At 40.4% G+C, this 27881-nt stretch overlaps 1 protein-coding gene across 5 annotated transcripts in view; it reads right to left on the bottom strand.

Moving 5' to 3' along the window:
- Positions 1 to 3907: 3907 nt before the first annotated feature.
- The window catches only part of arid4a (AT-rich interactive domain 4A), a 144354-nt gene continuing 120380 nt past the window's right edge, over positions 3908 to 27881 (bottom strand). For all 5 annotated transcript variants that reach the window (XM_068039224.1, XM_068039228.1, XM_068039226.1 and 2 more), the window contains 7 exons: positions 25511 to 25706; positions 25039 to 25101; positions 19445 to 20578; positions 18107 to 18208; positions 17819 to 18022; positions 8045 to 8191; positions 3908 to 5795 (listed from right to left, as the gene is read on the bottom strand). In XM_068039224.1, the coding sequence (XP_067895325.1) occupies positions 5692 to 5795; positions 8045 to 8191; positions 17819 to 18022; positions 18107 to 18208; positions 19445 to 20578; positions 25039 to 25101; positions 25511 to 25706 (1950 nt within the window). In that variant the 3' untranslated portion in view covers positions 3908 to 5691. The remainder of the gene's footprint in view (positions 5796 to 8044; positions 8192 to 17818; positions 18023 to 18106; positions 18209 to 19444; positions 20579 to 25038; positions 25102 to 25510; positions 25707 to 27881) is intronic.

The following is a 27881-nucleotide window of genomic DNA, read 5'->3' as shown; positions in this document are numbered from 1 at the left end:
TTGCTGGTCGGCACGGACTCGGTGGGCTGAAGGGCCTGTTTCAGTGCTGTATCTCGAATCTAATATGAAGGGAGAGGTTTAAGGAGGAGAGGCCAGCAGTGAAATCAGAGCAGACAGGGCAAGGTAAATTGAGATTAGAATTACCAAGGTGAGCAGTTGCTCAATGGGTTGTGACACAAAAAAAGGAGCTTGGAGGAAGGGATAATGAAAATTTTAAAGGAAGCATGGGAGCGGAACAAGTTGAAGTACTCAAAGGAGAAGGTATCAAGAGTAAGGAGACACCAAGGTGTAATTTGTCAATAAAGGCTGCACCACCATGGCGGTTTGGACAGGGCCGATGGTGAAATGTATAGCCAGGGTTCAGCAAAGGGCAAGGTGTCCCCTGTGAGCCAAGTTTTCATCAAAGCATTATCAATACAATTGTCCACAATAAGATCTTGGGCATCAAGGGCCTTGCTCACAAGTGAGGGAAACACATAGGGCAGTGAAGATTGTTCATCCGCGAGCAGAGTTCAGGGTGGGAAATAGTGGGTTGGCTGAGTGGACGTGAAAGAAGTTGGGAAGATTAGTCCCAGCAGGTGATCACGGCAAGGAGGTCAGCAAAAGAGTGGCCACTTGGGGTTGCCTTCAATGGCCTAATTAAAATTGGATCTTCAAATAATTTTAAGGAACCGTTGGATGCTGGAAAAAGTGGCGGTTGCAGGGGGGTGGGGGTGGAGGAGATGAACCAAGTGACGTGAATGAAATGGCCTTCTTTCTATATTGCATCATCATACTTTAGGATAACATAAGTCCTCAATTGATGCTGTTTTTGATCATTAACAAATCAACACCACCTGCTTGAATGGAATGCTTCAGTGTGAAGCTAACAAGGTACTGAGTTACTGTTCAGATGATACTACTCGAAATTCAGTCAAGAGGGTTCAGAATTGTAGTCAACCAGCATCTATACATTCTATCTAAAAATAACAGTCACTTGAATTAATCAATTCGGTCACTGGATGCAAGTTAAACAATCAAACCATTGTTTCACTCATTTTCCTTAGGGAGATTTTCAACAGATATTAGTTTGTAAGATATATATGAAAATTAATGAAACTGACAGCATTTCAATAATTTATCAGATTTTCTCAGTCTCAAAAGATTTCCACTTCCAATCAGTTTCTACAGCCCTAAAGCTATATTGCATCTAGTTTGATCAGTTACTTCTCTTCCATTATAACGTAACAGCAACATCACATCAAATGTGTGGCATTATGAATACAGTAACAAGCAAAGGGAGAGTTTGATGACAGGATGAGATTACTTAAAATTGTAAAACAAAATCTGGTTCTGACAAATGGTAGCAACCTAAACCGTTAAGGCAACCTTTCTTTCTCCACAGATGCTACCTAACCAAGAGTGTCCAGCATTTTCTTGTTCTTATTTCAGATATTCAGCATCTGCAGTATTTTGCCTCTTAGTTTCAAGCTATTCTCTTGAAACAAATACATGGCTGTTCTTCAGTCTTCCTTCTAAAGTTACTTGTTTTTGCATGAATACACTCAGTAAACTTGTTGCTTCCTCCTTTTGAAATGGATTAAAGAAATAAGCACTTCTATAATCAAAGTTTGATGGAAAATTGCACTCAATTATAACTACAGGTTTGATATCCAAAATCTGACTGTCCAAAAACCACACATTTTTGCTGCAACACTTCCATCATTACAAACAGCATTTCCTCTGATTCTGACTGTAATTTATTATATTTTTCATATTTAAAGCCACAGTTCACAAAAGAAAAGTATCAAGGGCTGACCAGAGACACTGCAGAGTAGCTGGATAACTGCACCAAATTTCTTTTCTCCTTAGAAAAGTGGAACTGCTTGGTACAAGGTCCAGCTCTTAAAAATGTCGAGTCTGAGCAAGCAAAACATGACAACAGAACCTATGCTTTGAGCTTGGTATTTTAACCAATTTGGAAATATTGATACTATAGGTTTGTAGATGACTCTGAACTGATAATCTGACACATAGTATTTCCCAAATGCTAACAATATTGTTTTACTAATAATGTCCAAAATCGGAGAAAATCTGAAATCTGGCACAGTCTCAGTCCTGAGGATGCTGGATTTTGGATATCAGACCTATACTACTTACCACATGGAAGTGTTAGCGAGTCCCTGAAATTATTGGCAGCACTGGAACAATTATTCAGGACAACAGCATTTGTTCTATAGTAAATTTAACTTGCTAAGCCCAACAACTTCCTGTTAGATAGCATCTTTACTGTCAAAATACCCAAGGTATTTCACAGTTGTGTATGGAAAATGGATGCTCAGCCAAAGGGGAGATTAGATGTAACCAAAACCTTGGTGAAATCTTATGTTTGAAAGGAGGGGATGGAGGCGGAGACACAAAGAGAATTCCAGACATTAAGACCTAGATAGCTTAAGACATGGCTGCCAATGGTGGAGTGAAGACAGGGGTGCTGCACAAGCATTAAGAGTCAGAGAAGCCAAAAGTATTGGGGCAGTCAGGGGGGCAAAGGTGCCAGGGTGTGGCAGGGATAGGCAAGGCCATGGAAAAATTTAAACATGAGGATGAAAACTTAAGGCATTGGCAGATCAGGAACCAAAACAGGTCAGTGGGGGATATAAACTGCACAGCTTCAGATGAGCTTCAAAGCTTTTGGAGCATGGCGGGTGGGAGTCCACAAAAGCATTGGAGTAAAGAGAATTATGAGGTGATGAAGGTAAGGCTGAGGCAGGGACCAAGCTGCACAATGTTACAAAAGTGGAAGTAAGGGGTCTCATCAGTGATGAGGTTGGATGTTCAGCTGGGCCAAACAGGCCACTAAGGCTGTGAGCAGTCTGTTTCAGCCTGAAACAGTGGCCCAGGATAAGGTTGGAGTCTGTGGCAAATGTGGGGGCCAAAGACTGGCTTTGGCCTTCTCAAATGTTTAACTGAAGGATTTTATGACTCATCTGAAACTCCGACAGCCAAGCAGTCTAAAAATAGAGGCATCGGAGAGGCTGAGAAATGGTGGAGAGGTAGAATTGCGTATCAGCAGTAAACATCTGGAAGCTGACCCCATGTCTAGATTTGATTTTGCCAAGGGATAACATATAGATGAGGAAGTGGAGGGGATCAGGATCGATATTTGGGAGACTCTGGAGATGACTGTGCAGGGGTGCAAAGAGAAACCACTGCTGGAGATGCTCTGGTTGCAATTGGACAGGTAATAGTGGAATCAAGCAAGGGTAATACCAAGGAGCTGAACAATGGAGGAGAGGTGTTTGAGAAGGATGGTATAATGGGTGTGTTGAAGGCTGCAGATCAAAAAAAGAGATCAAGGAGGATGAGGAGAGATAGTGCATCACTAACAGAACCCGTTATCCCTCTTTCGAAACCCAGAGAATTGTGCATGATTCTCAGCCTCTTGGTGGTTTAAATACTTCCTATTTTGTCTATTATGTAAATGGTTAATGAAATGTTAACACATTTAAAACATTACTGGAAGTGGAAAAGAAAGAAATTGAAAAATAAATTATTTCCGTATTGCTGGGATATACACTTTTCCTTGTAGGCACATGCCACACGAATCATTTCCTTTCCCTTTCACAGAGGTGATAGAAATGGTTGGTTATGCCACACCATCTCTAACACCGATTGAGCTGAATATCAGTTTTCATAAATCCATATCACCACCATACAATTTTCTAACCTAGTGGATTCCTGATCTCATCTGTGCCAGGAAGGGAGGTGCTAAGTTAATGCCACTTGAACTTTCATTCTGTTCCTCTTAACCAGACTGCGAGTAGCAAAGGCAGGGGCTTAGAAGTAGGCTGCAAGCCCACTATTAGCTACGGATTGGTGCATCATGCAGAAAATGTCACAAAATGTGACAAAAATAATTCAAAGCAGGTTTCTTAAAACTTGGCCTTTATTAAACTCTGTACTGAGCTCCATTTTATTTCACATTACGATACACCAGCTCTGCAAGTGGAAGAGAAAAAAAGGTTTGCTCTGCTTTTAGAAAGTTAAGCCATTGTCAAATTATTCTCTTCCACTACAAGTGTGGAAGAAAAAAATCCATTGTAATAACTACTACAATATCACGCTGTCAAGAAATACAAAAAAATCTCAAAACATAAAATGAATGGACATTGATTTGTTAGCAGTTCTATGGAATACTATTACAATCCATCTCAGGCCCACTGCTGTTCTGAACCACAGTATCATAATATACAAACAGTCTAGAGCATTCACACTATTACTCTACAGTATATTAAACATTGGGAAGGGACACCAACTCCTTACAATGTACAGTACAAGTATGGATAAAAATTGATAAAATAATCACATCTGTACACAATACATGTGCAAACTGTATCCTTTAAATACATGGTTTTGGAAGAGTTGAAATATATACAAAATATGCAATGGAGTCACCATAGCTGCACCCATGGACTGGAAATCTATACAGCCACCGAATGGTAACCATAATTGTTGTGCTATGCTGTTTCTTTAATTGTACAATGTTTGGATTGTAGATAACTTGGCATGGTTACAAAGGTTGAACCAACCAGCTTTGTTTAACAGGGCAAAATAATATACATTTTACCATTAGGCAGTGTGACCATAAAGCTAGACAACTGAACCCTACAGGATACGTAATTCAGGACAGGTGACCCTGCTTTGAAATCGTAATTCAAGGTTTGTAACATCTTGTAAAGTAGAGCCAACAAACCTGTAAAACTGAACCAAGTCTGAAAATATCTTTCTTTCTTGTTTTAAAAATACATAAAAAATACAAGTATTATGTCCATTGCCTTGTCTGAATAAATATACTTCACAAGTTGCAAGATAATACATTTTTTTTTATTTTACAGAAAATTCTCAGCTCTAGAAATTTTTGTTAAATAACTTCATTGTTGTGATATATTTGAAACTTTTTTGTAATAAAATAAAAACTCTGCAATTACATATAAAAAGAGACAAAACAGTTTTGCTACAGAAATTAGTCTACTGAAAACCAGCTTCTCCAATGACTGTAAACATTACAAAATTTAAATAAGAAATCTCATTTGCATAACTGTGTGCTCAAAATCCAACAGCAAAATAGCGGAAGACATTTTTCATTACAGTTTCAGTTTTCAATACACTAAATTTCCTGTAACAATCTATTTTGTCCCATTTCCAAATTACACAAAATAGGGCACTCCGCTCACCGTGTACTTTGGCAGTTCAACATAGCTAATGCTCCCACAACTAAGACTGAATTGGAACTACTAACCCAACATACGAACTGAGCTGACTGGGCTCGTACTTTGCATCTTCTGTTCCATTACCAAAGTTTTCTTCTGGCGCAGTTATTGTTCCGCGTGTGTCTTCTGAAGAAAATGGTCACATTCATTTCATTAATTCACTGAGAGGCTTCCACAAAGTGCTATTTCATGTAATAGAGTGGACAGTAGTCATCAGTGAAGCATGTCTCATCTCCAAATTACATTCAACTCTGTGCCTTGCAGTGCTAAAGGAACTGGAAGTTAACCAGGTGGAGTGGGAAACATTTGCTTGAATCCCACTGGTAATGCACAAGTCCAATCAGCTGAGTGCTTCCTATGCTAATGTTCCAGGGTTTTTAGCACTTGTGTCATGGCAGCAGGCTGCTGGGGAAGGAATAGGGAAGGGTGGAAGGACGTTTCATCACCTGCACTCTACTGCCACACTATTCTGGGCTGGTGAAGAGGAAGTAGGACTCATTCCAGTTTCTGAAGAAGCAGAGGATGTGCCTGGAGCTGCAGGTATAACTATAGAATAAAAGATCAGATAAATTAGAAAAACAGATCTGCATAAAATATTGTACAAATGTTAATATATGCATTGATAATTATAGCTGGTTGTTGCAAGATCTCAGAAAGTTCATAATAGATCACATTGTTCATTGAACTTCCAACACACTGTCCGAAAGGCTGACAGATTCAAACTTTTGAATCCCCACAAGTTAAGTGCCCAATCCAGACCAGGTCATCAGGAGACAAGCCCAATAGAAACCTAGATGCTTCCCCACAAGAAGGGGTGGGAAAAATGATAAAGCCTGGTGAGCCACCAGGTGCTGCTTTGCTGGCTCACCAGCAACATTCAATGAAATCTGGGAAGTCAGACATCATCTTGGGTAGGGAGCAATAAAAGACAAAAGATAACAAGAGAAAGAAACAGATTTTTAGATCTTACTACAGCACGAAAATTAACACTTTGTGAAGAAAGGTTAAATATAAAGACTCAATGCAGAATTTATTTTGGTTTTCATTGACAATACTGTATAATTAATTTCAATCACATTACTATATTGCACTATAATGTGTTAGAGTCATAGAGAGATACAGCACTGAAACAGGCCCTTCGGCCCACCAGGTCTGTGCCGACCATCAACCACCCATTTATACTAATCCTACATTAATCCCATTTTCCCTACCACATCCCCACCTTCCCTCAATTCTCCTATCACCTACCTACACTAGGGGCAATTTACAATCGCCAACTTACCTATCAACCTGCAAGTCTTTAGCTGTGGGAAGAAACCGGAGCACCCGGCGGAAACCCACGCAGACACAGGGAGAACGTGCAAACTCCGCACAGGCAGTACCCAGAATTGAACCTGGGTCGCTGGAGCTGTGAGACTGTGGTGCTAACCACTGTGCCACTGTGCCGCCCAAATAATAAAAATGATATATAATGATAAAAATATCTGGATCTGAAATAAATGCAATATTATCGGCTAGCTTGAGGAAAAATAAAAAGGAACTGTTCAAGATTCCTTTGTGTTTAAATTAATCTTTTCATTCTAAGATTTAGAAGTCTTGTGACATGGGTTGTTCATTGTTTGAGTGGTAGGAGAAGGCAAGTAGGAATAAAGGGAACAGTTTTGGATTAGCAAAATGCAACAAGTGACATTCTCCAGGGATCTGTACTGGAGGCTCAGCTTTTCATCAATAGAATTAATGACTTGGTTGAAGGAACAGAGAGTTGCATATCTAAGTTTGCAGATTACAATATATTAGGAGGCACATTAAGTTGTACAGTTGAAAGACGGCAGTTACAAAGGGGCGGAAACAGATTAAGTGAGATGAGAGGGCAAAATTATGGCAGATGAAGTTCCAGAAGTGTGAGGTCAACCACTTCAGACAGAAAAAGACAAATCAGAAGATATTCTTTACAGCGAAAGACTAGGAACTGTGGACGAGTAAAGATATTTGCATGTTCATGTGCACAAATCATTAAAAGCTAATGGGCAGGTACAAAAAAACAATCAAAAACTCCAATGGAATATTGGCCCTTATCTCAAAGCTGCTGGAATCAACACCACCTATTCAAGGGCAATTGGAGATGGGAAATAAATGCTGGCTTTAACAGCAATGCTCACTTTCCGAGAATGAATAAAAAAATATAAAGGGGAGCAAGTGATGTTTCAATTATACACAGCCTTGGTGTGACCCCATCTGGAATACTGCATTAGGTTTTGGTGCCACATCTTAGGAAGGATATAATGGAGTTGGAGGGGGTGCAGCACATATTCAGCAGAATGATACTGTTTGAAAGGGTTAAATTTTAAGTCGAAATTGCATAAACTTGGCTTGTATTCCCTAGAATTTAGAAGATTGAGCCGTGATTAAATTGAGTTGCTCAAAATGGTAACAAAATTCAATAGGCTGTATACAGTTAATCTATTCCCTGTGATGGAGAATAAGGAACAGGGAGGTACAATGTTAAAATCAGAACTAGGCCAATCAAGAGTGAAATCAGGAAGCACTTTTCACACACAGTAGTTGAAAATCTGGAACTCCTCACTCCAAAAGGCTGTGGATGCTGGGCCCATTTAAATTTTCAAAATGGAGGTTGATATGGGATGGGATATATATCAAAAGGTGCACCTATAGAGTTGAGGTACAGACCAGCCATAATCTGATTGAGCAGCTGAATGGTCCATTCCTATGTAGAAAGGATATTAAACAATGCTATTCATGCCACTGTGCAAGTCATGAATTATATAGGACATTACCTTCTCTCTCTTTCTTTTTTAACCGTTTTCTCCTCCTGTCTATGGATGCTACTTCAGATTTCAAAGACATGTAATATTTTCTGATCTCCTGTAGTTTGTCTTGTAGGAAGGTTATTCGTTCACCACTTGTCAGGTTGTTAAGGTCAGCTGTTGAAAAGATGATTAAATCCACAGACATAGTTTTAAAAATCAGTTCCCAATTATATTACAATAAATAGGGCCAGGATCTCAAATGAAATGTGTATTATTTATTGTTCTTCATCAACACAAACTAATTTTCAATTTCATTTCCAAAAATGTAACTTAATGCCCGAACTTTTGTATCTTTCTTTATCCACTATAAATCACAAAAATACATAATTAAAATCACCAGTTATGGGTCAGTTCTGGACTTGCAAATGGCACAGGGGTACTAGACAAAAACTCATCTCACAATTGTGGTGTCAGTACGCCAGAGGACACTGAGGTTGCAACAATGCGGTTCAATTTGAGGCAGATTGTAATGCATAAAGTTTAAATAGACGAATCCTCCAAAATAGATTACTAGTCATTAATTAACAAAAAACAAAATACCACAGATGCTGCAAATCTAAGGGGCGGCACAGTGGCGCAGTGGTTAGCACCGCAGCCTCACAGCTCCAGGGACCCGGGTTCGATTCCGGGTACTGCCTGTGTGGAGTTTGCAAGTTCTCCCTGTGTCTGCGTGGGTTTTCTCCGGGTGCTCCGGTTTCCTCCCACAAGCCAAAAAGACTTGCAGGTTGATAGGTAAATTGGCCATTATAAATTGTCACTAGTATAGGTAGGTGGTAGGGAAATATAGGGACAGGTGGGGATGTTTGGTAGGAATATGGGATTAGTGTAGGATTAGTATGAATGGGTGGTTGATGTTCGGCACAGACTCGGTGGGCCGAAGGGCCTGTTTCAGTGCTGTATCTCTAATCTCTAAAACAAAAAACTGAAAATGCTGGAAACATTCAGGCAATGTCTTTGGAGAGAATAGGAAAGTTGACATTTGGGTGTGGACCCTTTGTCAAAATGCAGTTACTAATTGTTGTTGGCCATCTCGTAAAATTGTGAATGCTGCAAGCAACTTATAGGAGGAATGGGTGGTGTTATTCCGACAGACCAATCAAAGCCCTGGAAGAACATAATTAGTGTTCATTCAGTTTCCAAAGGATTAACGGAGGCATGGGTTACATAACTACCATAAGTTAAACAGATCACTAAAAAGGAACATTGATAGAATGTTCGGACTGCTCAGAGGATCAAAATTCAATATATTTTGTTTAGTCATTGGCTACTGGTGGTTAATTTCAAGCGTCAGTATTATAAGAAAAGCTGCATATCTGAAGCAGTTAAAATAAACAAAAATTACAAATATGGAGCTCCTTGCCAAAATAACAACCCTCAAACCACTACACTCACTTCTCAAAGGATCACTCCAATTGCACCTATTTACAGGAGGCAGACACTTCTAATATAACCAGCATTAACCCCATTAGCAGCAATGCATTCCCATATTTGTGCTTTTTAGTGATAATACCCCACTGAGTCATTTTACATAGAAACAGGAACAGGGTATTTGGCACAACCAGTCCACACTGGCACCTATGCACCACACAAGCCTCCTCCCATCTTTCCACAAGAACTAGAAGCAGAAGATGACCATATGGCCCATCGAGGCTGCACCACCATTCAATACAATCATGGCTGATCTTGGGCTTCAACTCCACCTTTCTGCCTGCTTCCCATGTCCCTCAATTCCGAGACACCAAAAATCTGTCTATCTCAGTTTTAAGTTAGAGAATTCCAAAGATGCTCAACCCTTTGAGGGAAGAAATTTCTCCTAAATGATTGGCCCTTATCCCGAGACTGTGCCCCAATACCACCCCCCCACCCCCCCGCCCCCTCAACCCCGTGTTCTAGATTTCTAGATTCTCCAGCCAGGGGAAACAATCTCTCAGTGTCTATCCTGTCAAACCCCCTCAGAATCTTGTATGCTCATTCTTCTAAACTCCAGAGAGTATAGGCCCAATTTACTCAGCCTCTCAACATAGGACAACTTTCTCATCCCAGGGGCCAATCTGGTGAACCTTTGCTGTATTGCCTCCAATGCAAGTACATTCTTCCTTAAATATGGAGACGTTCACAGAACTCCGGGTGCAGTCTCACTGTACAATTGTGGCAAGACCCCTTTATTCTTGTACTCCAATCATCTTGCAATAAAGGTAAATAGGCCATTTGCCTTCCAAATTGCTTGCTTTACCTGCATGTTAACTTTCTGTTTTCCTTGTACAAGTACATGCTAGTCCCACTGAAAATTAACAGAATTCATGCATTTTTAAAAAATATTTTGTTTTTCTATTCTTACTATCAGTGAATAACCTCACACTTCTCAACCTTATACTCCATCTACCACTTTGCTACCCACTCACTTAACCTGTCGATATCTCTTTGCAGCCTCTGTATCGTCTTCACAGCTTGCATTCCCACCTAGCTTTCTATCGTCAGCAAACTCAGATAAATTACTCTTGGTCTCTACGTCTAAGTTATGTCATGACTGAGGTGAGAGGAGTGCACGATCTTTTCTAGTTCCACTTCTCCACAGGTCACAACATGTATATATTTTTTAAAATGTTTACCCAGGTACTGATGCGGTCAATCATGTACTCTACTCTTTATCCCAGAATAAAATGTACCAAACAGGTGTCTTTAATAAACAACAAAATTATCAGTTTATTATAAAACAAGACTTAACCTGTAACAAAGCAAAGCATTAACACACAGATTGAAATATGAAAGTTCCCTTTTTACCTGTGCCCCACACACACAGGTTAACTGAAAAATAGAGAGATTTACTCTAGAGCTGTTACAAAAAAAAATACTTTCGCCAAATACTTGCTAATTCTTGAAGAAGAAAAAAGAGATGTGAAAAGATGTCAGTTGTCCCTTTATTCTGGCATCCCAAATACATGTAGATGGCTGTCACTGGGATCATTCTAGAACAGTTCTTTTCAGGCAAAGTTGAAGATCAGTTTAGCAGGCTTTCCAAGAGAAATGCGGCAACAGGGGTTTCTGGCAGGCCTTTCAGGAGGAATGCAGCATCAATTTCTCTATTTCTTACACTCAGTTTTAAGAGTTTCTCAGAGAGGACGAAAAGCTGGCAGGCTCTTCAAAGAGATAGGAAAGGCTGAGCTGAGGTTTTGTTCTTGGCGGGTTGACTTTCTCCAACTCCTTTCAAAACAGTTCACAGCCCAAAACACTGTCCAAAGCGACACCAAAAACAATATCTCAAGAGTCAGGCCCCCTGACCCCTATAAATCTTGACCTGTCACTTCTCTGTAAACATCTTTCCCAGGTCAAAAAGCCCCCACTAGGTACTTACCTGAAGACAGGTGACTTCCAGTAAATGATGTTTTGAAACAACCTATCAGTGACCCTTGTAAAAAAAAAACATCCATGGAATCCTTTTCCGTTTTAAAACACAAGTTCTCAAAATTTAACAAATGGAAGCACTTTCGTAACAGCTATTAATATAGATTGTAAATAGCTGAGGCCGCAGCACTGATCCTTGTGGCACTCCACTAGTTACAGCCTGCTAACTTGAAAATGCTCCATTTATCCCTACTCTATTTCCTATCCCTGGGAAGGACAGCATTACCCCTGAAATAATCAAGAGTGCCAAGCCTGCTATACTCTCAGCACTACATGAACTGCTATGCCTGTGCTGGGACGAGGGAGCAGTACCCCAGGACATGCGCGATGCCAACATCATCACCCTCTATAAAAACAAAGGTGACCGCGGTGACTGCAACAACTACCGTGGAATCTCCCTGCTCAGCATAGTGGGGAAAGTCTTTGCTCGAGTCGCTCTGAACAGGCTCCAGAAGCTGGCCGAGCGCGTCTACCCTGAGGCACAGTGTGGCTTTCGTGATGAGAGATCGACTATTGACATGCTGTTCTCCCTTCGTCAGATACAGGAGAAATGCCGTGAACAACAGATGCCCCTCTACATTGCTTTCATTGATCTCACCAAAGCCTTTGACCTCGTCAGCAGACGTGGTCTCTTCAGACTACTAGAAAAGATCGGATGTCCACCAAAGCTACTAAGTATCATCACCTCATTCCATGACAATATGAAAGGCACAATTCAACATGGTGGCTCCTCATCAGAGCCCTTTCCTATCCTGAGTGGTGTGAAACAGGGCTGTTTTCTCGCACCCACACTTTTTGGGATTTTCTTCTCCCTGCTGCTTTCACATGCGTTCAAGTCCTCTGAAGAAGGAATTTTCCTCCACACAAGATCAGGGGGCAGGTTGTTCAACCTTGCCCGTCTAAGAGCGAAGTCCAAAGTACGGAAAGTCCTCATCAGAGAACTCCTCTTTGCTGACGATGCTGCTTTAACATCTCACACTGAAGAATGCCTGCAGAGTCTCATCGACAGGTTTGCGTCTGCCTGCAATGAATTTGGCCTAACCATCAGCCTCAAGAAAACGAACATCATGGGGCAGGATGTCAGAAATGCTCCATCCATCAATATTGGCGACCACGCTCTGGAAGTGGTTCAAGAGTTCACCTACCTAGGCTCAACTATCACCAGTAACCTGTCTCTAGATGCAGAAATCAACAAGCGCATGGGTAAGGCTTCCACTGCTATGTCCAGACTGGCCAAGAGAGTGTGGGAAAATGGCGCACTGACACGGAACACAAAAGTCCGAGTGTATCAGGCCTGTGTCCTCAGTACCTTGCTCTACGGCAGCGAGGCCTGGACAACGTATGCCAGCCAAGAGCGACGTCTCAATTCATTCCATCTTCGCTGCCTTCGGAGAATACTTGGCATCAGGTGGCAGGACTATATCTCCAACACAGAAGTCCTTGAAGCGGCCAACACCCCCAGCTTATACACACTACTGAGTCAGCGGCGCTTGAGATGGCTTGGCCATGTGAGCCGCATGGAAGATGGCAGGATCCCCAAAGACACATTGTACAGCGAGCTCGCCACTGGTATCAGACCCACCGGCCGTCCATGTCTCCGTTATAAAGACGTCTGCAAACGCGACATGAAATCGTGTGACATTGATCACAAGTCGTGGGAGTCAGTTGCCAGCATTCGCCAGAGCTGGCGGGCAGCCATAAAGACAGGGCTAAATTGTGGCGAGTCGAAGAGACTTAGTAGTTGGCAGGAAAAAAGACAGAGGCGCAAGGGGAGAGCCAACTGTGCAACAGCCCCAACAAACAAATTTCTCTGCAGCACCTGTGGAAGAGCCTGTCACTCCAGAATTGGCCTTTATAGCCACTCCAGGCGCTGCTTCACAAACCACTGACCACCTCCAGGCGCGTATCCATTGTCTCTCGAGATAAGGAGGCCCAAAAGAATTTCCTATCCATTAACCAATCCTCTATTGATGCTAATATACTACCCCAACTCCATGAACCCTTATCTTGTATTAACCTTTTGTGTGGTGCCTTATAAAATGCCTTTTGGAAATCCAAGTATTCCGCATCCACTGTTTTCCCTTTATGTACCCTACTAGTTATATCCTCAAAAAACTCAATAAATTTGTCAGACACAATTTCCCTTTCATAAAGCCATATTGACTTTATCTGATCATATTATGATTTTCTAAGTGCATTGTTAAGGCTTCCTTAATAATAGGTTCCAGCATATTCCTAATGACTGACGTCAGGCTAACTGGCCTGTATTTCGAAGTTTTCTCTCTTCCTACTTTCTTGAATAGCGGTGTAACATTTGCTAACTTCTAATCCGCTAGTACCGTTCTAGAATCTAGGGAATTTTGGAAAATCATAGCCAGTGCATCCACGGCCTCTGCAACTACCTCTTTTAGAACCCTAACCCAAACCCTCAGGTCCTGGGGATTTGTTGCATTTTAGTCCCTTAAGTTTCTCCAGTACTTTTTCTCTGCTGGTATCAATTACTTTAAGTTCCTCACTCTTATTATCCCCTTAGTTACCCTCTATTTCTCTCAATTCTGCGAAGATTAGTGGTAGGTCAGAAGATCGGACAGAATTTAAAATCCAGCAAAGAACGACTAAAGAAAATGAGGGAGAAATGAGAGTATGACAGAAAGCTAGCTAGAAATATAAAAAGACAGTAAGAGTTTCTACAAGTATTTAAAAAGGAAAAGAGTAACAAAAGTGAGCATGGGTTCTCTAGAGAGTGTGTCTGGGGAACTAATAATAGGAAATAAGGAAATGGCTGAAGTGGTGAACAGATATTTTGTGTCTGTCTTCACGTAGAAGGTACAAATAACATTTCAGAAATACTTGTAAATCAAGAGGTGAAAGGGAGGGAGGAACTTAAAACAATTACAATCGTCAGGGAAAGGGTACAGAAAAAACTATTAGAACTAAAGGCTGACAAGTCCCCAGGACCTGATGGACCTTATCCTAGGTTCTTACAAGAAGTGGCTGCAGAAATAGTAGATGAATTGGTAGTAATTTTTCAAAATTCCCAAAATTCTAGAAAGGTCCCATCAGATTGGAAAATAGTGAATGTAACTCCTCTATTCAAGAAAGGAAGGAGACAGAAAGCAGGAAACTACAAGTCAGTTAGCCTAACTTCTGTCATAGGAAAAATGCTAGAATTAAGCAGGTTATAGCAGGGGACTTAGAAAATTTTAATGCAATCAAGCAGAGTCAACATGGTTTGTGAAAGGGAAATCATGTTTGACTAATTTATTAGAGTTCTTTGAGGAAGTAACAAGCAACGTGGATAAAGGGGAAACTGTAGATGTGGTGTAGTTAGATTTCCAAAAGGCATTTAATAAGATGCCACATCAAAGGTTACTACACAAAATAAGAGCTCATGGTGTAGGGGGTAACATATTAGCATGGATAGAGGATTGAGTAGCTAATAGGAAGCAGGGAGTAAGGATAAATGGGGCATTTTCAGGTTGGCAAGCTGTAACTAGTGGAGTGCCATTGGGATCTGTGCTGGGCCTCAACTATTTACAATCTATATGAATGACTTGGATAAAGGGACTGAATGTATGGTTGCTAAATTTGCTGATGTCAAAAAGATAGGTAGAAGAGTAAGCTGTGAAGAGGACATAAGGAGTCTGCAAAGGGATATAGATAGGTTAAGTGACTGGGCAAAAATTTGGCAGATGGAGTATAATGTGGGAAAATGTGAAGTTGTCCACTTTGGTAGGAAGAATAGAAAAGCAGTATATTATTTAAATGGAGAGAGATTGCAGAACTCTGCAGTACAGAAGGATCTGAATGTCCTGGTGCAGGAAACACAAAAGGTTGGTCTGCAGGTGATTAGGAAGGCAAATAGAATGTTGGCATTTATTGCAAGGGAAATGGAATAAGCTTTGCTACAGCTGTACAGGGTATTGGTGAGTTCACAGTTGTACAGGGTGTTAGTGAGTTCACCTCTGGAGTACTGTGTACAGTATTGGTCTCCTTACTTAAGAAAGAACTGCATTAGAAGCAGTTCAGAGAAGATTCACTTGACTAATTGCTGGGATGAAGGGGTTTATCTGATGAGGAAAGGTTGGACCTGTATCCAAAGGAATTTAGAAGAATGAGAGGTCTTACTGGAACATGTAAGATCTTGAGGGGACTTGACAGGGTGGATGCTGAGAGGATGTTTCCCCTTATGAGACTAGAACCAGGGGACAGTTTAAAAACAAGGGGTCTCCCCCATTTAAGGAGATGAAGAATTTTTTTTTCTCTGAGGGTTGTTAGTCTGTGGAATTCTCTTGCCCAAAGAGCAGTGGAAGCAGGGTCATTGAATATTTTTAAGGATGAGTTAGATAGATTCTTGATTGACAAGGGAGTCAAAGGATATAGGGGGTAGACAGGAAAGTAGTTGAGGCCACAATCAGATCAGCCATGATCTTATCAAATCGAGCAGACTCAAGAGCCCGAATGGCCTACTCCTGCTCCTAATTCGTATGTGTGTATGTGTGTAAATTTTGTCTTCTACTGTGAAGACAGACACAAAATATTTATTCAATGTCTCTGCTATTTCCTCATTTCCCATGATAATTTCATCTGTTCTGCCTTTAAGGGACTAACGTTTAATTTAGCTACTCTCTTTTTATATACTTGTCAAAGCTTTTACAATCTATTTTTATATTCCTGGCTAGTTTACTCTCATTCTATTTTTTCTCTTTATATCAACGTTTGCTGGTTTCTTTGCCTTTCTACTATTCTTGTCAATGTTATAAACCTCTTTTTTAATCTAATACTATCTTTAACTTTCTTAGTTAGCCACGGATGGATCTTTCTTGCTAAGATTTTGGTTTTTAATGGAATGTATTTTTGCTGAACATGTTGAATTATTTTTTAAATGTTTCCTACTGTTTGGGTAAATAGACTAAAAGGTATGTGGTAACTAATCAACCTTAGCCAGATTTCCCTTCATACCTAAGTAATTGGCTTTGTTTAAGTTTAATATTCATGTTTAGGACTGGAGAAATGTCACTTTCAACTTAATATGGAATTCAATTGTATTATTTTTCCCAGCAGATCTGAGAGATTTCCTCATCTATCAGCATCAATTCTCTTCTCCCTCATATAATTAACTCGCTTCCCCTTAAATGCATCTATACTATTTGCCTCAACTACTTCCTGCGGTAGCGAGGTCCACATTCTCACCACTCTGGATATAGAGGTTTCATCTGAATTCCCTATTTGACTTCTTGGTGACTATCTTATATTGATGGCCTCTAGTTTTGCTCTTCTCTGCAAATAGAAACACACTCTATTGGTCTACACGATCAAAACTTCTCATAATTTTAAAGATCTCTACTAGGTCACGCCTCAGCCTTCATTTTGCAGTCAATCGCATGCTGGATTTACTCCAGCATCAACTTGGCAACATAAATAAAGTGGTTACACAATATGATTGATTAATTGCAAATAAAAATTGTTTCCCACTTCCGTTCAATTAAGGCTCATTTTCCAAATGCACCAATAACAAAAATTGGAAGATTGTACAATGCTAAATTTTAATTCACTGCAATTTACAAATGCAGGTCAAGTACAGTCCCCACCATTTACACCATCCATGCTCCTCATGGGCAGCCACCTACATCGGCACAAATCACTAACCATTTGCCATTTCTATTGAAGTCAAACATATTAAACACGCTGGGGATTTCAAGCAGCAGCAGATCAGACTTGTTGCATTCCATACATATTGCACGTGACTCAGAGTCATTGTTACATTTAGACATTCTGCTATAGTTGAATAATGTTGTCATGAAAGTTATTTCTCATTGTGAGCAGCAGAGACCTCTGGGGCACTGGGTTTCTCTATTGGCCTCAGCTGTCCAATTAAAATTAGCACCATAAATCTTTTTTTGACATTCCATTGATTAACAAAAACAGTTTAATTATTTTATAGTTTATTGTGTAGGAAGTGGTTTTTAACAGTGAGGAAAAAATCTATTGTGGCTGAGCAAGTATCTTGAAAATTGAGCCAGCAGAAATGATCCAAGAGCACCAATTATACAAGTTTTGGTGTCTCACTCAAATACTCATGCACAAAAATGCTAGATGCAGTTTTTTACCTTCCACTTCTTACAGTAGGTACCTTGCTTTAACACCAACCTGCCCACTATAATCAGTGGAAACAGTAATTGGCCAAAAAATTTCTTTGCATAGTGAACTGAGAAGATTTATTTCAAAATCATCTTGTTTTTACACTCCATCCTCTCATATCAACTTGGTAAGGCACATTAAGTTGTTTGATGCATTCGGTAAAATAACTTATTTGAATAGTAATTTAATATTTCTTACTGAGCTGGAAACTCCATTTATAAGTTCTGGGTGATGTACCATCATTTCCATCTTTCTCTTTATCCTTGTCCCCATCTTTACCATTAGGCGATGTCACCCTTGAAGGAGACCTGCCATGTTTTTGAGATTTATTTGAGCTCTTCACTGGGGTGCATTTATTGGAGTTGTCTGTGACTGCAAGGTCCTCACTGTCACTACTATTGCCTTTAAAAAAAAAATAATTAAAAATATGCATGTATTTATAAAAAATATAAAAACTTGTTTTTACGTTCCAGCTTCAGAGCCTACCAGTTCCATTCTTTTCATTCTTAGACACATTTGACCGTTTGTGGCTACGCTTTTGCTTCTTCGCTGGTGTCCCATTGCTGCTGTCGCTTATTCTTTTCTGACCTACATGAAATTGAAACAATTGAATCCAAATGTAAACCATGCTGCTGCAGAACAGCTAAGCCACTGAGTAACGGAGGTTACAGTTATTAAAGACCAACAGGTTCCTGGTTTTCATATAAATAGCAACATGTTCACGCCTATAATTACAAACCTCACTTGACAAGACACTGGTATAAATTAAGGGCAATGCTGAGTGGTTTTGAGTGTTTATAGGTGGAAATTCCTTCTGCACGTACAGCCTTAATTTTTTTTTTAAACTCCTTATAGAGCTTGGATACACAGAAAGTGCTTTACCCAAATCTTACATATCATCTGAATCACCACAATTCTACTTCGATCATTCCTAACAGATCTGATAAGAAGTTAAGCAATACTCTCCCTGCTGGAAGCCAGGCCATATGAAAATAAGTAATTTTCAAAACAAGTCATTTGCTCCTTGGCTTTGCCTAACAAATCAGTCCCATTAAGCTATTTCCCTGAATGGCTTCTAATGGTGCTGTTGTTTCTCATGAAAGCTCCCAAGGATTTTGACCACGTGATTTGCATGATTCCAGATATATAATTTTACACTCTCACACACACACATACACACATTACGGCTTCCGATTGTAATCCACTGATCCCAAGTTATGCAAGATTATAGATGAGCATGTGTGTTCTTTAGATGTGATTTTGCTGTGATGTTTCCCATAGTGAAACAGACTTTGCACTGCACAGGCTCACACAAAAAATAAACCCTCATGAAGTATTGGAGAGTTAGGGCTCCATCCCATAATTAAAAGCTTCCAAAACAGGAAGGAGAAAGAAAAACTATTACTTAAAAATCTGTATAATGATTCCAACTCTGCAACATGCGAGCAAAAATGAATAAGAATTTTTGAACAGGATGATATTTTGAGAACCACCAAAAAGGACAAGGAGCAGTGTTTTCCACTTTAATGGCCTGAGAGCAGGTCATCCATGCAGCTTCTTCCTTGAAAAAAATTGCTATGCAGAATATCGTCCCCCCACAAACATTATAACAATGTTAAGAGTAGCTTTGCCAGAGCACTTTGAATAGATTGCTTTCTTGCCCACCCAGTCAGCAAATGGTATGTGGCACAGGAAACAGTGAGAAGGAAAGAAAATGCAAAGTAAAATGTGCCCAACAAAACTTGAAACAGACTTGCCAAATTATCTAACGTTTCAGAATTCATTCCACAGTTAATATTGCTGCACATGTTTATAAATGCCTACCTTTTTCCTTGTTATCAGCTTCTTGTACTATGATGCTGCTGCTTGAGCTTGTACTGGCATCAAACCCATTGGCAGACTCACTCTCGCACAGTCCTTCCTGCGATTCTCCAGCAACACTGTCCACTTCAATTGTAATGTCACTTTCACTTTTTACACTACGAACCTCATCCTGGTGAAGCAGTGCTGGGGAGGCAATTGGCAAAACCTGCTGCACTGAACCAGTCACAATAGCAATAACTGATTCAGGAGAATTGGATCTAGAGTTCCCAGCACCTATGTCTTCACTGCTACTTTTCTCCTTTTCATCAAAGTCATCCAAATCTACCTCATGGCAAACTAAAGCTTCAGGTCCAATTGGAGGCATCATAGCTTCATCAGTTTTTGATGAAATATCCTCTTCGATTTCTAAACATGGAGCTTCCAATTCCTGCTTCACACACCTGACCTGCACAATCTCTAAAGGAGAAGCTTCACCATTTTCAAGTTCAAACCTTTCAACAGTTTTAGAATCTTTACATTCTTCTGCAAAGTACTCCATTTTGTCAATATCTTCATCTTTTACAGTTTGCATTTTTTCTTCACTTTCCATCCGAAGCCTTTTGTCAGGTGTTAACTGCTCTGGAGATTTTCGTTTTCCTGACTTCTTCTCATCATTTCTAAGTTCACTTGACAAGCCAGTATCTGTATTTGAAATGGCTTCTTCAGGCACTCTGGGGACAGGTAGCTGCTTGACCTCTGAGCTTTCCAATTTTTCCACGTCTTCTCCTCTTTCAGTTTCTATGTGATTAGCAAGGTCAGTTTTGTTATTTTCTGAATACATATCCCGTGTCCTACTCCTCCTTCCTTTGCCCTTTGGAGATTTGTCTACAAACTCCTTCCGTATATCTTCAGCTTGGGTCGCCATTTTTTCATCATTATCTGTTTGTTCTATACTTTCAACTTCTTGCTTCACAGATGTGGTTTTCAAATCGTCCTCACAAGGTAATTCCTTCACTTCTTGCATACAAACACCTTTGAGTTTTTTCCCCTCAGTTTTCTCTTCTTCATCTAGTGTCTTTGTGGAAACAACTTCCTCTTTCATAGATTTGTCAGCTGAGGCTTCTGCTTCACTTTCATCTGAAGAGTTGGTAGACTCTATAACAAAACATGATTTAATTTCTAATTCAATATTGAGAATGAAGAAAAAAATAAAAATTCAACACATGCTGTTCAACTAATAACTTATTCTAGAAAATGGTAAAGGGTGTAGTACCAGAGGACTGGCTGACAGCTAACATAGAACCTATATTTAAGAAGGGGTAGAGAACATAGTGGGAACTATAGATCAGTCAGCTTAACATCAGTGGTAGGAAAAATAAAATAGAAACTAAAAATATAATAACTGAATAGTCAGCATGGATTTCAAAAGGGAAAATCTTGCTTGAACAACTTCATTGATTCTTTTGAGGAGGTGACAGTAGACAATGGTAATGCAGTAGATGTCATTTATCTGGATTTTCAAAAGGTCTTCAATAATACAATAAAAACAATAGACTAATGAATAAGGTCAGAGAATGCGGAGTCAGAGGACAAGTGGCAGAATGGATTGCTATCTGGCTTCAACAGAAAGCAGGGAGTGGGAGTAAAGGGTAGCTATTCACAGTGACGGAGGGTGAGAAGTGGTGTTCCACAAGCATTGGTGCTGGAACTACTGCTGTTCACAACTTACAATTAATGATTTGGACGTCGGAATCAAAAAACAATTCCTAAAATTGGAGATGACGCCAAATTTGGGGGGGGGGGGGTGCGGCGGAGGGGGGGAAGACAGTCAATGACTATGGGATGACAGCAATAAATTACAGGAGGATATTAATAAAATTGCAGGATGGACAAATAATTGGCATATGAAGTTCAACACAGATAAATGTGAGGTAGTACATTTTGGTAGGGATAACAGGGAAGTCATTCATGACTTGGAAGGTGAGTCTAGGTGGCACAGAGGAACAAAGGGATCTCAGAGTACAAATACATCAATCACTAAAAATTGCAACACAGGTTAGCAAGGCCATAAAAAAAGCAAATGAAACACTGGGGTTTATTTCTAGAGGGATAGAATTGAAAAGTAGGGAAGTTACGCTAAACCTGTATCAAACCATGGTTAAACCACACTTAAGAGTACTGTGTGCAGTTCTGGCTACTGTATTATAAAAAGGAGAGAGAGGCACTGGAGAGGCTGCAGAGAAGTTTTACAAAGATGATACCAGAAATCTGAAGGTATACATTTCAGGTAAGGATGAACAGGCTGAATAGAGAGGGTTACACTGTTAGATTTAGATGAGAACAGACAGGAGGAGGCTCGAGTGGAGTGTAAATACTGGTATGGACTGGTTGGGCTGAATGGCCTGTTTCTATGCTGTATATTCTATGTAATTCTATGCAAAGAAACAGGTAAAAATATGCTTTAGATTTAAACACAACAGGTACAGAAAACTGTGTAATTTGAGTGTCACTTCTTTTATTGCGAGTAATACCAGCAAGACAAGACTGCACTTCTGAGTACTCTATACTCAAAAAAGGAAATGTACAGATTTTATTAAAGACCTACTTTTATATAGTGTTTTTCATAGCATCAAGATGTCCCAAAGCACTTCACAGCAAATGAAGTACTTTTGGAGTTTAATCACTGTTGCAGTGTAGGAAACACAGTAGTAAACTTTTTATGCACTGCCAAGTCCCACAAAAAACAATTAAATAAATGACATCATCTGCATTTAGATGTCTGAGGGATAAATGTTGACCAGGATACCGGGGGAACGTCCCATCTCATCTTTGAATAGTGCAGTGGGTTCTTTCATATTAATCTGAGGTGCAGACAGGGCCTCAGTTCAACATCCCATCTCAAAGTTGGCACCTCGAGTGCAGCACTCCCTCAGTATGTACTGAAGTGCCAGCCCAGATTATGTGTTCAACTCTACGGAATGAGACTTGAACCCACAATCTTAAGATTCAGTAGTGATGGGAGTGCTACCACTGAGCCAAAGCTTACACCACAAAAAAGCGCCTTGCCCCTCCCCATCTCTGTAATCTCCTGCAACCAACCCCAAAATCACTCTCTTGTGCACTTCCCTCCAACTTCACCCCTCCCTAATCCTCCTCTTTGACTTCCTTGAAGATGATCAAAAAAACCCACCTCTCCAATCAAGCTTCTGATCACCTCTCCTAAACTGTCCTTTCCTGGCTCAGTGCTATCTATTTCCTCACACCACTGATTTGCCTTGGAACATTCTCCTATGTTATAGGCACCACTTAAATTAAAATTCTTTTGTTTGTTTTTTAGCAGCCAGACCGATGGAGGCTGCCCACAGGTGTGTAAATTACAAACATTTTTATTATTTGGTTTTATGTTGGGGCATTTTATTCTTGTCCTCTTCCCCTGTGCTATGTGCATTTAGATATTTCTTGTCTATTCTTAAGTGGAAAGTCTGAGTAATTTGCTGGAAGCAGATTTTCTCCTTTTATCATTGGCAGCAAACATGCTGAACTCCTTTACTGACCATTAAGACAAATTCTTAATCCAGAGTTAAAATCTTGCAATACTGTTTGCCCTGAAGCAGCAAATATTTACAGACCAACAAAATTAACCAATCAACAGTCAGTCTCAAAAACTAGGCATGATGTTGTTTGGAGATGAACAATGCATTTTCATTAAAATGATGCATTTGAGCAAGATTGACATTATTTTGTTGTTTGTTTATAAGCAATGGGATAAAGGATTACCAAGCATGATTTTTGAGAACACCATCCTTCTAATTAAGGTTCTGTGGAAGTAGTGTGGTAATATTGTGCATGGTGCTGGCCACGTTGCTGTACCATTGGTAGAGGGATGACACTGGCTGAAGCAAAGATAGTAGCCTGGTCTGCACCAAATTTCCCTCTAGTTTTCTCTCATTGTATAGAAGGGCCCCATCTAAAACAAGCTTGCTCATGTTCACTTTGAAATGAACCGGTAATTTTTCACTGCACTTTCAAAGGTAGATTTAGATTACCGGAATAAATAATGGTAAAGCACCTCAGCCCACCCCAATTAAGCAAAAACAGGTAAATTCTGCAAGTTTATCCCATACCAAGTCAAAGATGAAACACGATAATCCTATCGTTAGCTTGTGAATGGTAAAAACTTTCAACAATTCACCAGCCATTTATATTGCAGAACTGGCTCCAGAAGCACATATTCAGAGGTCGCGATGCAATATAAAAAAGGTGCACAACTACTTCCAGAGGCAGCACACAATTTCCTTCTTTCATGGTAAAAAACCACTGAGGCACCATGTTTTCCGCTCAGCTCTCAGCCCTTTGTGCAGGCCAGCAAACGTGGTTTCCATACTGCTGGCACCTAGGGCTGCCACAATCATCTGGAAAGATCACAGGCCAGAAGCATAAAATTACAAGAGCTACATCTGAGCACATGCGTATTAGCAAACCTCAGAGGAGTCAAGGACAAGGAGATGCAACTTTAAAATCAGAGCTGGGCCATTCAGGAGAGAAGTTAAGAAACATTGCTTAATGCAAAGGGTGGTGGAAGTGTCGAACTCTCTCATACAAAATGCAGTGGACACAAGTTCAATTAATAATTTTAAATCTAAGATTGATAGATATTTGCTAGACAAGGGTATAAAAGGGTATGGAGCCAGGTCAGGTGGATGGAGTTTAGATACAGATCAGCCATGATCTCAGAGTCACAGATCAGGCTCAAGAGGCTAAATGGCATATTCCCATTCCTATGTATAGCCAGTTGTTACAGCATTATCACTGGTGCCTCAAATCCACCTTGTAGAAATAAGGGGCGATTCTGGAAACAAGTACCAGCACCATAAAATAAAACAAAAGTGACTCCTGACAACACAGCAGACCACCGACTTCATCAGAGCGCTCCAAGCTGTGCGCATGCGCAAACGGTCTCCTGCGCTGAGATGCTGCGCATGCGCAGCCTACATCTTGCCTTGCCAAGACTAACTAGCACATGCACAGGAAAACGCTAAATGACACATGCGTAGAGAAACGCTCTCCCCCATCGGCCACTCACTCCAGGCTGCTCATGGGGTGGGGGGGCAGCGAGGAGTGAGAAGCCGGAGAGTGGGATTGGGGGGGGAATGAGTGAGCAGCTAGAGAGCAGGACTTTGGTGGGGGGGGCAGTGTGCAGCCTGAGAACAGGATTGGTAGGGGAGGGAGCAACTAGAGAGCGGGATGGCACTGAAACCTCAAAGAATTACGGACGCTTGCAGCACTGTCAGAGGTGCTGTCCTTCTGATGAGACTTTAAACAGCGCAATGTTCTCCGTGTATCAAACATGTCCATTGTGTGCTGCCATGGGTTGAAGTTGTTCTTCTGTGATAAATTGAGCAGCGCCATCTTTAATCCTGGCAGCTGCCTGAACATCGCAGACAGTGACGTTTAAGTGGATGAGACTGCATTTGCACATGTGCTAATACAGCACCACCTAGTGGTTGCATTGTCAGCAAACGCAGCCAATGTAAAAGACAGAAATGGGACACAAGTTGGTCCTTTAATTTATGTAAAATAACTATTAATTCAGGTTAACAGCCAATTATCTGTACCATTTGATGCTTTGTCTGAATCATACATTCCAGAGCTACGCCTGGTGCGCCTTCGAGGAAGACCTGGAGGAAACAAACATCAGGAGTTATAAGCATTTGGCAAAAATTTATACATTTAATTAAAATGCACATGAACCCAAAAGACCCAAGCATGTTTGTCAGTTATAAAGCAAGACCGGGATGCGAAATTGATTCAATGGAACTTAAAAGTTATACATTTTTAGTTGACAGCAGCTTGCCAGGAAGCCCAACATTTATATCAGTTTTACATTTGGAATTTTACCCACGTGCACATCACAGATGGATCGTTTTGCAAGTGTAAGGTCGAAATCAGAGCCGAAAAACCATACTGCAACAGTTTTATGGATATTTACCAATACAGTGTACCATTTATTACCATAAATATAGCACTAGGGACCTTAAGACTCTTCGAGAGGAAAGAAACAGTAAAATGTGGCATTTAAATTCATACCTTCCACTCCATTGAGAAGAGGTGAAGAATCAGATGTATTATTCCGCATACTTCTGGTTCCACTTTTCCCCTCGCTACCTGGAGTTCTGGATAAAGTACGTTGCAAATTGGCGGTTGGTGGGGATTTCAGACTCGGGCGCCCACGTTTCGATTTACTTTGTTTGTCGTCCTCTTTCTTTTCATGATCTTGTTTATTCTGCATGTACCAATATAAAAATTAGCACCTATATAAGAACATAAGAAACAGGAGCAGAAGGCAGCCATTTGGCCCCTCGAGCCTACTCCGCCATTCAATACGATCAAGGCTGATCTGATTGTGGCCTTAACTCCACTTTCCTGTCTGCTGCCCATAACCCTGGACTCCCTTGTAGATCAAAAATCTGTCTAACTCAGCTGTGAATTTATTCTACTGCTCTCTGAAGAGAATTCCAAAGAATAATGACTTGCAGAGAAGAAAATCCTCCTCATCTCTGTCTTAAATGGGAGACCCATTATTTTTAAACTGTGTCCCCTAGTTCCAGATTCCCCAACAAGGGGAAACATTCTCTCAGCATCTACCCTGTCCAGCCCCTCAGAATCTTATGTTTTAATAAGATCACCTCTCATTCTTCTAAACTCCAATGAGTATAGGCCCAACTTGCTCAAACTTTCCTCATAAGACAACGTCTTCATCCCAGGAATCAGCTTAGTGAACCTTCCCTGAACTGCTTTCAATACAAGTACATCCCTCCTTAAGTAAGGAGACCAAACCTGTACGCAGTACTCTCGATGCAGTCTCACCAATGCCCTGTACAGTTATAGAAAGACTTCCCTACTTTTATACTCCATCCCTTTGCAATAAATGCCAACATTCCATTTGCCTTCCTAATTTCTTGCTGTACCTGCATGCTAACCTTTTGTGATTTATGTATAAGGGCACCCACAGCATTCTCCATGTAAATAATATTCTGCTTTTCCAAACAGCAACTTTCAATTATATAGCACCTTTTGCATAGTAAAATGTTCCAAGGTGCTGCCCAGAAATGTTAGCAAACAAAATTTCACACCAAGTCACATAATAGGACAGGTGACTAAAAGCTTGGTCAAAGAGGCAGGTTTTAAGCAGTGTCTTAAAGGAGAGAGGTAGAGAGACAGGAGGGAATTTCAGAGCTTAGGATTTAGCCAGCTGAAGACACGGCTACCAATGATGGAGCGATAAAAATTGGGGATGCGCAAGAGACCAGAATTGTAGGAGTGCAGAGATCTCGGAAGGTTGTTGGGCTCGAGGAAGTGAGCCATGAAAGGTATGCAAACAAGGACAAGAAATTTTAATTCGCGACCTTGGTGGACCAGGAACTAATGTAGATCACAGGGATGATGGTCGAACAGGACATGGTGCATTCCAAGATGACAGCTTGTTTAACAAACATAACATTTTACAGTTTATCCTATGAATCCAATAAAGGCAGTACACGAAAGTTGGTCTCATGGTTCAATACACACAAACCGAACAGCAGAAGCGAAAATCTATTTTAAATCAATTACATAGTATCCCTTGGTATTTACACAACAGAAAGAGACCATTCTTTCATTAAGTCTGTGCCAGTGTTTATGCTCCACACAAGCCTCCTCTCACCCATTAACTTATCCTTCTATTTCTTTCTTCATGTGTTTATGCAGATTCCCCTTAAATGCATTTATGCTCGTTACCTCAGCTGTTCTTTCGTGATAGTGATTTCCATAATCTAACCACTCCTGAATTATTTCCTAAAGAAATAGGACTACTTCTTCAGAAGGTTTTTTAAAAAAAAATCAGATGACCAGAGTGCAGTTGTGGATGGAGTTTTACATGATTACCTTTGGGGATCAGGGATTATTAATAGGAATTATTTCCTCAGAAGATCAAATGGCAATGTTTGTCAGGGCAAAACTCTGTTCATCCAATAGAATCATGGGATCTTTTACATTTATTTAAGCAGCCAGACATGGCCTCACTTTAACATCTCATCTGAAAGATAACATCTTAACAATGAAGCGCCCGCTCAGTATTACACTGGTGTCAGCCTAGATTATGTAATTAAAGCCACAGGAGGGCTTGAACCCAAAATAGTCTGTCTGACTTGAAACAGGAGGGGTGTGGTAAAAAAAGTGCTATAAGCTGAGTATTATCTGCAGAAAGAGCATGCTCAATGGATCAAATGGTCTTTTCATGTTCCATGCTTTCTGTTATATTTTTAATCCTCTTGACTATGCTCCATCTCTTTGGTGTCCAAATAACTGCAAATTCCCACCCTCTCAATACGAGTTTCTTCCACAGAGCGTGCAGATGGCTAAAATTAATAAGGAACATTAATTAAAAGTGAGGCTCGTTCTTATCCGATGCTATCAAACT

This window comes from Heterodontus francisci, chromosome 9, assembly GCF_036365525.1.
Source record: "Heterodontus francisci isolate sHetFra1 chromosome 9, sHetFra1.hap1, whole genome shotgun sequence".
In the NCBI taxonomy this organism is placed as follows: domain Eukaryota; kingdom Metazoa; phylum Chordata; class Chondrichthyes; order Heterodontiformes; family Heterodontidae; genus Heterodontus; species Heterodontus francisci.
The sequence above is the reverse complement of the archived record's forward strand: the minus strand, read 5'-3'. Positions and strand labels throughout refer to the sequence as shown.